General features: G+C 38.3%; 1 protein-coding gene across 1 annotated transcript in view; it reads right to left on the bottom strand.

Annotated features, from left to right (window-relative positions):
* The window catches only part of LOC124163642, a 338,009-nt gene that overhangs the window by 22,191 nt on the left and 303,330 nt on the right, over positions 1 to 12,488 (bottom strand). Inside the window, exon 5 of the mRNA XM_046540693.1 lies at positions 29 to 192. Coding sequence (XP_046396649.1) covers positions 29 to 192 — 164 coding nt within the window. The remainder of the gene's footprint in view (positions 1 to 28; positions 193 to 12,488) is intronic.

Consider the following 12,488-nt stretch of genomic DNA (forward strand, 5'->3'; position numbering starts at 1 on the left):
TTATAACGAGCACTATTCTTTCTCTCACCTGTCCCTGTACTCCTGTAGGTAGAACTTGCTCTGCAGCATGTCCACAGCCATGTCTCGCTCTCTCAGCTTGCGTTCCTCTTTGGAAGGCGTCCCTCCGCCTCCGCCAAGACGCAGTCTCTCGCCCCAGCTTTTCTTCGACTTCTTGGCGTCTGAGCCGTCCACCTGAAACATAGGAAGAGCGAAGGACGATTAGATATGACATTTTCTCGGAAGAATCTTTTTGATTATCTGCTGGGTTTTTATTTTTCCGGTTTCCAAAGGAATAGAGGCCGTCATGTTTCCGCCACTAGTTAAATACCCTCGGAAGTGTTAAAGGTTTTGATTAACCTGAATGAAATACAGGCTGTTTTAGGAAGAATGTGCAAAACTTCAGAAGGTGGTGGAGTTGACAATTTTTACGCATTTACTGTCGTTGGATATGAGGTCGCAAGATATGGCAACGCAATCATTTTTTCGTCCTTTTTGCAGTTACCTTGAAAACGGTTTTTCTTTGGTATCCAGCCTTTTATATATTTTAATTAACACCCTGGATTTTTAGCGACATATTTTATTAAGTTTGGACGAAAATGTGCGATTACATTTGACCGAAGAAAAACAGTTTTCGTGGTAACTGCAATGTCCATCCAAAACAAATGTTTGCGTTTCCATAAGTTTAACTAAGAAGTTGCGACCCCATATTTATGTACAAAAAAAAAACTTAAAATGGTCTCCCCTATCATCTCCAGAATTATTGCAGATTCATCATGAAACACCCTCTATAAGACGCTATATTGTCTACAAGCACTCGTTTTTCTTGGGCATAAAGATAAACCACTAAATCCTCACAATTATGCTTATAAAAAATTCACTCGATTCCCACCTCTTCAGGTCATTATTCAGGAGCTAAAAACTATGCATAATATTTTTCTGTTGATAATGACCTGAAGATGTCGAAAACGGTACAATTTTCAACAAATGCTTGGAGCATAGTGTTTTTATTTTGAATAACCTCGTCATCAATCCATGCCCTTAAATTTCTGGCCATTGGATGTAGCACTCGCAAATAAAAAATACGTCTAAGAAATTAGAGGCTACATACAACATCACTATTGACGACTTAAGCAAAAGGAGACTGCTTTTTCCACAAATTTATTGAGTAATGTACGACGCGTTTCGACCTTTGGGTCATTCACAAGTATTTTTCGTTTACTCAGGATGTCCATCCACCATATGTGTACATCGCGTCTCTCAGTTATTTTCTCTCTCTCTCAACCATCTCCTCTATCGGATTTTCTATCGCATGATAGTCTGCCTGTGCCATAAGTATAATCTGGGTGTATATAAGGTGAAATAAGCCTTTGATATATGCTTGAGTAGGTTTGATATTTTTCTGGGAAATTCAGATGGGAGCAGAGTGGAAGGATTGGTTGACGGAGTTGTCAGAGAAAGGTGTCTGACAGGATGTGGGAGATGTTAGATAATCGGATTTGGGAGTGAAAGGATCAAGATTTTTTGGCAATGCGAGGAAAAGTATCATACATTTTTGAAAGTTTACGGTGTTGATAATGTTTGACATTTATAGTATGTTGCTATTGGAATTGCTGCGATTGAGTTGCTCTACGGAACACGCCAGTGAAGCATGCTCTCTTTCCGAGCCTAACATTTCTCAAAGAATTAGTTTTGTGCAATTTAAGGAATTTTGCGAATGATTCTCCTTTTATTAAAGGCACTAAGGTATGGTAGAGAAACTGGAAATCTAGCGTTATGATGAGCAGCAAGCTTTATAAAAGAGCAGGATTTATAAAATCGCTGAAAAATGTACTATTCTTATGTAAAGGTTGTAGGTGTTTGTCCGCGGTACATTTTTCAGCAAATTCTTGGGGCATAGTGTTTTTCATTTTGAATAACCTCGTCGTCAATCTATACCCTTAAAAACCGTCAAAGAAATTAGAGGCTACATACAGCATCACTATTGACGAGTTAATCAAAAGGAGACGTCATTTTTTCCACAAATTTATTGAGTAACGTACGACGCGTTTCGATCATTTGGTCATTCTCAAGTCCGTTTCGTAAACTCAGGATGTTGATCGCTGAAAAGAGTACCATTATTATGTAAAGGATGTTGGACTTTGTCCGCAAATACTTAGCCGTAGAAAAACTCTGAAATACTCCATAGGAATGAGGACATCGCTGAAAGAGAAGTGTCATTATCGTGTAAAAGCCTTGCTGTTGGCGTGAGATACCCTAGTCAAAATCTTTGTTATTTATAGGACAATAGCACTACTTTATATTTAGCTTCATAAGGACGCGCCCTTGAAGACGTATTTTTTATGAGAACACTACAACCTAGAGAAAGAAGGCATCCGAATTTCTGTATTTGCATACTTCAGTATCATCAATGCAGTCAAATCTGTTTCACATCAATGTTAGACTTCATGCTTTTCATAATGTTCAATCGTTTAAGCATCGTAAGTCAGTTCGAGCGAGGCAACACTCTTGCTTTGTTGTAGCTAATTTTGAGATAGCACTATTTTATTTTCCACCTTTTTATTTTCTAGTGGCTGATGTATTTATTTTTATTCATAATATTTTATCATAGCGCTCGGTAGTGTAAGTTAACTATGATTGACAAATAAAAGGAGCCTTTAGCCTGTTCTCTTTAGTCTGATGCTATTATATTGGCTAATCAATTTTTAATTTATAAGGGTAAAACTTTGTGAATTTCACATGCATATTTTAAAATAAAGCAATTTCACAAATTGACGCCTCAAATTATTGATTTATTTTAACTATTAAAATATTTCATAATATTTAACACTTTAATATTCGATGATATCTATAAGCTAAAATTGATGTTATATGGTGTTTCAATGACTACGGATTTCACCTCTTTCATTTGAGCCAAACATCTGTTTCCATTTCCCTTTGAGATTAGAAATAAAGGACGTCTAATATAATTAAAATAACGCGTAGATGTTGGTTTCAGAATGTATCATGGAGAAAATCTCAATGGCTTATGGAAGTTTATTTAATTATTTTTAAAAATTTGTATTGTTTCAATTATATTGCTTGATTGTGAAAAATATGCTTAAGATCGAAGCGGAAAGATAGCTTGAATTTATTATAGTACGAAAGTGATCCATTGCTTTCAAAGCCATTGTTTATAGGGGTGATAAATATGTGGATTAGCTTTGGAGGCCGCGAGCCAAAGAAAATGTCAGGGTCTGTGCGAACAGTCGACTTAATCCTCAAGGAAGTCATAAGCTTCATATTCCACTTGTTCCACGGCAACCTTGGGCTCTAATTAATTAACATTCGCTGCCTTCAAGAAAATAAAAACTGATTTCATTTTCTCCATCTTATGCGGTATTGCTCAACTCGTCAAATTCCTTCAAAGTGACCTTTAAAACGACGACCGTTAGCGACCGACGATGCGGGCGCCGGGTTTCCCTCCAAAAACTTTTCTCAATCCTTCTCTATGTAACAAATGAACTCAGCTGTCTCTTGGATCTTCCAAGTACCTATCTACGTATGTGCGTACGTATAGTTATTCTGATGTAATAAAACTGACTAGCCTTCTGGCTAAAACCGTGAAGGATAATCGTTTTGAACGCAAAAGGGAGTATGTTATTGCTCAGTGCGTTGTTTCCAATTCAATCCAAGGCTATTAGATGTAGGGCGTCAACTTTTCAATCTAAGTACATAATGCCGGAAACTTGTTTTTACTCAAGTCCATTTATATTTTAGCAAATAATAGTTTGATTTTTATCCACATCTACATTCTTAAGAGACTTGTTTTTTTTAGTTTTTTTTTCACGTGTGATACTTTGACTGGATTAGCCTTATTGTCCGCCGATTTTGATCAATTCTGAAGAATGAAACTCTTCCCAAAATTTTAATTTCAATAATGTGTTATTTTAAATAGCACTTACAGCGCCGGATTCCCGTTTCCATGCAAAACGAATATATGAGATCTGAAGGAAACTTGTTTTGTGGAGAGAATAATTGAGGTGACATTACTCGCTATCTTATCGCCAGAATGTGATAGTAAAACTAGATAAGCTTGAGACGGTGCAATGCATCTAACATTCGTGTCTATATCACGGCCATGCACCACTTAAATTGGCTTTGGTTTGATAAAAGGCTGAAGTTTAATATATGCATTTTATGGTTTCATCGGGAAGGAGATTAATTGAGAAGATTATATCCTTTCTTGACTTCTACAGAAGGATGGTATTGTATGAAGACGTACACTAAATCAACAGTATCTTCTTTCACGATCCTTTCTGTATGTTTAAAGCAAAATTAATTAATTAATCACTAATAATGCGGTCTTCATTTTGAGAGTAGCATGAAATGCGTGGAGTACTCTATTAATTACACTGTAGAGGGTAAATTGTATGGACTTGATCAATTTTATGTTTTCTCAATGAATTTCAATGATATTTTCGTTGTAATTCTCAATGTTTTTTGCTGTATACTGTGAAATATCTGGTTCCTTCGGTACCATAGGCTGTCACCTGCCATAAGACAAAATTCCTTCATTTATCAGAAGCATAATTTTCACAAGCATTTCTTAATTTTTATGCTAAATCTTGATATCAGATTATAAGAAGGTCGGAAACTTAGACATGCTTATGCATAATCTGCAAACCTGTCTCATCTGGTCAGCCTTCAAAGATGCTTATAATAAGCTTATTTTGCGCCTCATTCTTTTCCGTTTCCTTCTCCGCGTTGAAGAAAAAATGGAGGTTACCATCTAGATTACATTGGTTGATCGTTGAGGTATCCATAATTGTCCCGTAGAGATTTTAACACACACGAACTAATTGGGTATGTAATATTTATTAGCTGGAAAAGAATTAATTAATCTTTAGTTCGGCTTATCGAGGAATCTTTGAGACGAGAATCTTGGTTTATCACCAACTTCAAACGCGGCCAAGGTAGATCTCTTTGAGGAAATATTCGTAGCCTTCGTCTTCTCGGGCGTTTCACCCATAGAGTTTATATATTTTTGGTTTCACCTATCAGATACAATTCTAAGATGTGGATGGTAAGTGTAATGGGGCTTCAGTTACGGTGGTTCTGTTTTTTGTGCAGCTTTCTAACAAGCATACTCGGAATCGAAGCCCGAGATATAGCCATAGGTCGAAAACACGATGTAATATCATGTTTGGTATGAAATTAGCCGAATGACTTTAGACGTCTCCAGAAAACTGTCAGCAAACAGCAAAGCTGCCCTGTTGACTGCAATTAAAAGTTTGTGGAACAGTACTGGGTTTTGTTTCACAACGAATATCTCATTGTTACCCCAAAACACGCCAAAATCAGTTTGATTTCAGTCTTCAGCTCCTACATAAAATAAAAAATGAGAAATTATAAAGGAAATGTTTTACGGATTCGGCATATTTAGGGATATCCCCCTATTCTACATAGCCCTTTAATTGCTGACTTTTGGATCAATGTAAATAACATAAAACGAGGGATTTAATATCAGTATTTTCATTATCTTATTATCTCTTAATGTTCTCAATATCCCTACTATAGAAATGTGTATGAGGTTTATATTTTTTTAAAATTTCCAGTCCACCGAATATAGCTCTCATAGGCCATTTTACATCGGGGTATTCAATAAATTTAGTAATTAAATGTATACGAATAGCCATGTCCTGAATGGGAGAAACCTACCCAGGCGGGGCTCGAACCCGCGACCTCACGTTTGGCAGGAGAGGACTTTACCCCGCCGCCACCGAGGTCTTGTGTAGATCTGTTATTTTATGTGATGTCTGCGTCGTGGTGTTAACGATATATTGGAAATTAAATCAATTATTTAGACTCGTTCTTAAATATACCGCATCGAACTCCCAAGAAGAAATAATAATCCACAGCAACAGTCGTAAGGAAACTAAGGTTAACAAAAAAGAAATAAATTCAACTGATTCAGGCATGTTATTGTGGAGGTTCGATGTATAAAAGGTACGGTCAACTAAATGACGTCTAACATTTCCCTCTGAATATAGATTTCCATTTCCATTTGATGGACGACGCAGATTTATTGCGGTTGATATTTTCTGATTTCGGTGTATACATTTCAATAAAATTTGAATAGTTACAACAACACATTTTTAGGGTTAAATCGTCGGGTACACATACAGAGTTCCGCCCGTTTCACTCTTGGATGGAAGGTTATCGACATATTAAAATAACATACCCATTGGCTTACTTTAATTCCATGACTCGACTTCCTGAAAATTTTAAAGAATATTTTAATGTTTTTATGTTCAATTTCTAACTCGTATAACCTTAATTAAGTATACCGGGACTAGCCACGGTGATAACTTTTACGGAGTCACCCACAATGCACAAATTGCATTCGGCCGGAAATCGAGGGATCCGGGTTCGAATCCCGGTCAAAGCGAATGATTTTTTTTCTCTGTGGATTTTTCGCACAATTCGTATAACCTTATTTACAAGGCAACAATAGAGTGGCTTTTATTAACTTGGAAGCATGGCGATTTTCCAAAAAAAAAATTTTTTAGTTCCTCACTTTAATTTCTGCTTTGTGCCATTTGTGGTGGGAAAAAGTATTTTTTTTACCGTAGGAAGATATCGGTATCTTCTCTCCAATATGCATTATGGGCTGCTTCGTGAATCACTATGAACGATTCACGGAGAACGTTTCGTGGGAATGGATTCGTGCCCTTGACCTATAGCATTTCCGGCTGGAAGGGAACGCAAAGTCGGAAGTTGTCCACGGTGTGTAAGTATCCATAATACGTGCATGGAATCGGAACGCCCTCTGAACAATTGCGATGGTGGGACCTCCCCTTTGAATACTAATCGACCGGAATCATTTGAAATCTCAGAGTCCAAGGTAGGTTTTAGCAGATTTGAATGGAAAATTTATGCATAGGGCCTAAATGATACAGGGATGAGCGAAGAGGCGGTTCGAATGGAACCTTTGGACGCGAATGGAGATCCCATATCTTCAATCGACGCTCGTCTTATGCGAGATCACGCAATGTGACGGTGATTATGCCCAGGGAGCATTGAGCCTTCGGTCGGTACACCCGAATTCGGGAGTTACTCATAACTTTTTGTCTTTTTTAGGAAAAGAGAAGAAATGGACTGAATAGTTGAGGCTTTAACTTGTAGAATTCCATTTTAAGTTTGGAAAAAACAACAAACTTTCCTGTGCAGGGACGCCGACTTACAAAAAATATTGAGGGGGGCCCAAACCGGGGATCTTGCCCCGAGAAATTTTATAAGTAGTGAGTTTTAAATTTTTTAAGCATTTTAAAACAGTCATATGATCAATATTAGAACACTGAGAACTCTAATCTCGATATCTGGACACTCCGGGGAAAATCGACAAGCCTGACACTTTTTTCCTCACACCCAAAACGAATTATTGAGGGGGCTCAGGCCCCCTCAAGCCCCATGGAGTCGGTGCCACTGTTCCTGTGTACAATTTACCTATCACTAGATTGTGAGATTCACTAGTCTAGAAAATGATGCAGTGTATCGAAAAGAGTCGAAGATTAAAAGTGGAGTTGAAGAAAGCAAAGCTTGTCATTTTTCCTAACTTAAGATAAGAAATGTATGCGCTAAAGTCACGAACTGTATCGTCTAAGATATATAAGTGAATTTTTGATAAGTGTTTCTAATGAGCGGAGCTTTGCTTTAACAATATGATATTAAAATATCACCGAAAAGGTTATAAAGAAGCGTAATAATAATATCTCGTAAAGAGACGCTTGAGTATTTCAGTAAACAACGGCAGTGCTTCGTTAAACCAAATGCACCTACGCGTCGAAGCATTCTTTACGTGTATGATCGTGTGAAGAACTCCCTCGACCAAGATATACAGGCGCGGTGCTGAATAGTTCGTGCAATTGGAAGAATTGGATTTTGCGCCACCTTTTTACACTTTTGAGAGTGAAATGAAGAGGGAGGAGTAACTTTTCCTGAAAACCAGTCTCCTGGGTTCCGAGTAATATTTTTATTGGAAGCTTTTTAGTGGGAAGCGTTACCCACGTCTTAAATCCAGCAGTTTGGCTGTTTATTCCCCTATTTCCACTCTGCTTTCCCTCTTTATAGGGCAGAATTCAGGCTAAAGAAGACAACGCATGCTTTAAACGAGCACAATTAAGAAAGAAAATTTGACGAGCTACCACGATATGTTGGAAGCGGATCTTTGCATTGACTTCATGAGATTCTCTGACCACTGAACTTCGGACCCCTTTTGAGAGCAGTAGAAAAATCGATTAGGCAAACGGTCGCGGGCGGACGTTTGATATGGAGATATGATGTACTGTACATCAACTTTCTACCCCGCAAGCCGCAACAAGTCGGTAGGTTTTAGGTCAACGGTCGTTTAACTGTAAGAGAATACAAAAGATTTAAAAAAATAGGTGCGAGTTGTGATCCGACTTCTTGAATTCAGTTCGCATTAGCTCTTATCGAATTCGTTTGTTGCTCTGGGAATTAGCGAATTCATATTCCTCTCCGTTCGGAGAAATCTATATTATTATATCGTTTCTGTTGGACATGGAAATGTGGTGAGGATCAAAGATTATGTTCTCTGAGTCGCTCTGAAAGATATTTATTCTTAGTAGCTCAAGTTGCTACATAAGAATGATGGGGATCAAATGGATCGACTGAGTTAATAATGAGGAAGTCCTATGAAGTGTAGGAAGGTAGCGAAGCCTCATGAAAACTTTGACAAGAAGACGGAGCAACCTTATAGGTCATATATTGAGACATGATGGCCTGACGAAGACAATCGTTGCGGGACATGTACAATTGTACATGGAGAGAAATCGCAAGAGGATGACCTCGAACAAAACATATAGAACGGGCAAAGATGGATGTGAAAGAGCAGAAATACGTAGGTGTGAAAAGATTAGCTGATAGAAGAAATGAGTGGAGAGTTGCCTCAAACTAATCTTTGGATTGTTGACCAGTGACGATGATGCTCAAGTAATCTAAGCCTAGCACAGAAGACTCGTATCTCTAGGGGCTCAGAACCTAAATCGTGTAAAGGCTGTGTAGTTCTCTGTGTTCGCTGGTAGCAGTTTGTTTTTGGAAGCTTGGGGGAAAAATAATGATGAACATCGTTTTACCGAAAAACTTCTTTGCATATCTTCTATCATCAGTATCTTTCACGTTTCCCTCCGGCTCGTACGGTGTTCCCTTCGTGATCCCACATTCCCATTCACTCTCCCTCACACGAATATTACAAAAGAGGATCCTAAATGTTTTGTCACCCACCGCGCATTTAAATGGGTTCACTAAAATCGCCACTCGCGTCGCTGACGGAAAAATTGATCCGAGTTTCATGGGGAAAAGTAGGTATACTTAACTATAGGAGTGTTAACCGAGATTTATGTACATGATGGTGCAATCTATCAAAATTCATAACTTTTCAATGCTAATCCCTGAAATTTCAATCATAATGCTGCATAAATGTCGTAATATAAGTAGATCGCATTGCACTCATCACCGCGTCGCGGACATTTTTGAAAACTGATTAAAGTGCGACGGAAGTGGCAACAGAAACCAACCTTTTGGGGGATAGAATTGGGCCTCCTCTATGCAGAGTATGAGGGTTCAAGGGGAACCTTTCAAGGATACAACACATCGGGGCCGGGAACCAAGCCAGTGGCTTATACGCCCGATCACCCGGGGAGGGGCTGGAGAGGAAGGGAAAAGGAAAGAGTCGCCGCCGCGATAGGAGCCCCTCGACGCCCCTGGGCTGGGAATGGTACGGAAGGGCGGGGACGAGGGAAAAACACCCCAACGCTATAGAAGCGAAGGGGGCCCTAGTATTAGCGAAACCAAGCAAAGCTATTTATGTTCTAACGACTTTGGAGGATCATTTTATGAGGAAGAATAATCCAGCGATCAAATCGTTAGATCCTTCCCTATGCAGTCAGTCCACTTGCTCCCTCACTTCGCGTTGTTCCCTTCCCGAGGTAGGTACACGTTTAACCGTCCTCTCGATTTCTCAGTATCGCCAAATCGGCGTTCGCCGACTTGAAAAGGTTTCATCGAGGCAATAGGGCACCACTTTCCATTTCATCCGGCGACTCCATTCATCGCTCAACACGATGTAAACGCCGTGGCGAATGCGTCCAATACGCCGAGTGACTTAACTGCGGCGATGGCGCGATACAACGAGTTTTATGGGAAAGTTTTTTTTTTCGCTCTTTCGATTTTCCGATTGAATCAGTCATGGGTGTGAAAGAGTGTTGGGTGCAGAATGTGCTCAAATGCATCATTATATAGGTAGTAGATGTTTGGTGTTTTTTTTCTCCCGCCTAGTCTTCAGGAGATGATACCCGCGTCTGGTGGAATACATGATTTTTTCTTTTACTGCCGAATTCTTGGAATTATGAGGACGCTGCAAAAGTCGAGGGAATAATGGGGCAGCTGCCCTTTTGTGGTTTTTCCCAGAAAGATGGAAGTAGCATCGCGCATATCATTTTGCGTCAGAGGTCGGCAAACTACGGCTCCGGAAATTATTTCAAGCTGGTAGAAAAACCATCTACTGTCACTTATTTCGGTATTTAGATTATTAAAGTGCGTACCAAAAGAGTTCTTCGATCAAATTTCAGTAAATTTGTTTACTCAAGACATCTACAGCCATATAAATACGTGGTCCCAAAGCATGAAAAATGCTGGGCAATTTGCTTTAAATATCATAATCATGGGCAACAAATTAAGATTTGGTCCCTATCTGAAAGTAGACATCGGGTTGTTAAAAGAGATCGAATATTAGAAATGCGGTGGAATTTTATGGAGAAATTTCATTAGTTAACAAATCACCGTAAAAATCAGACTGGTACCATTATATTTAAGCCTACTAAATTGCGTTTCAGAATTTCAAAGTCTTTTCATTAAAACTTTAGGTTATAGGCTTGAACGTGCTTGCATAAAATCCCACTAATATGGGGCTTAAGCTAAACTTTTCAGCGAAAAGGTCCAAATGAGAATCTTAGAGTGAAAAATGGATTTACAAAGACTAATTGTTGCTACCTAACTTTGTTAGATGGCAGTATTTTGCTTATCGTTGGGCAACATGCCTTAGACATCGGGTTGTTGAAAATGCGGTGGAATTTTATGGAGAAATTTCATTAGTTAACAATTCACCGTAAAAATCAGACTGGTACCATTATATTTAAGCCTACTAAATTGCGTTTCAGAATTTCAAAGTCTTTTCATTAAAACTTTAGGTTATAGGTTTGAACGTGCTTGCATAAAATCCTACTAATATGGAGCTTAAGCTAAACTTTTCAGCGAAAAGGTCCAAATTAGAATCTCAGAGTGAAAAATGGATTTACAAAGACTAATTGTTGCTACCTAACTTTGTCAGATGGCAGCATTTTGCTTATCATTGGGAAACATACCTTAGACTCGGGTTGCTTAGAGAGATCGAATATTAAAAATGCGGTGTAATTTTATGGAGAAATTTCATTAGTCAACAAATCACCGTAAAAATCAGCCTGGTACAATTATATTTAAGCCTACTAAATTGCGTTTCAGAATTTCTAAGTCTTTTCATTAAAACTTTCCGTACGCTTCAGGTGCGATTATCAGTGGGTTCCACAAGATTAGAATGTAGATATTACGGTTATCAGACTGGAAAACAACTTTTTATGGTTAAGTTTACAGCCCTTCGCAAACAATTTTCTCGTTTCTGAGTGATTTTCGACCAGTATTTCTAGATCATTCATCGACATTTCGGGCAAGTATTTGGTGAGAGTATCCCGAAAAGAATGCAGGATAAAAGGTAAAGTCCGCCCGCTATTAAAATATCACAAAACTATATAATAACTGTGATATTATATAAAAATATTGCCCGCAAATCGAACTTTAAAAAGAAAAAAAATGACTAGGCTATCGTTAGCCACACGGTCAAATTTCTGAAAGCACATGGCATTTGTATATAACCTTTATCTATGGATAGGGCAACTATTAGAAGGGTGTTATCGAAAAGTTGGGTAAATGTTGGGAATTCGAGAAAGATGGATTAGGAAAAAATGGTGAATTCGCTGTAAATAAAGTGCTGACATATTCTATAAATTATTTTTCATTCATCAGTCGCAACCGCAATGATATGTAATGTATTCAATGTACAAAGCCATTGGTACAGACATTATTAGTTATAATTTGATTTCCCACAGAAAAGGATGACAATTATGAAACGAATGGCCTCAATGTTTGGTTGCCTTCAAAGGTAAAAACCAGTTATCTTTTCGCCCTCGTGTTCTTCTGACGTTAATCTAAACGGTTGAGAATAGGCCATTTGAAAGCAAAATTAGTATGTCGCATTAGTATGTCACACGGAAAGTTATTGGAAACCAATAACGCCCAAGGTGATGCATTAGATGGCCTACACTAATAAAAAATGTAGAGCAATCTTTCCTCCGCAGTTTGACTTCTAGAGTGTGGGAATTACTAATCATTTGTCTATG

Source organism: Ischnura elegans, chromosome 8 (assembly GCF_921293095.1).
Source record: "Ischnura elegans chromosome 8, ioIscEleg1.1, whole genome shotgun sequence".
NCBI lineage: Eukaryota > Metazoa > Arthropoda > Insecta > Odonata > Coenagrionidae > Ischnura > Ischnura elegans.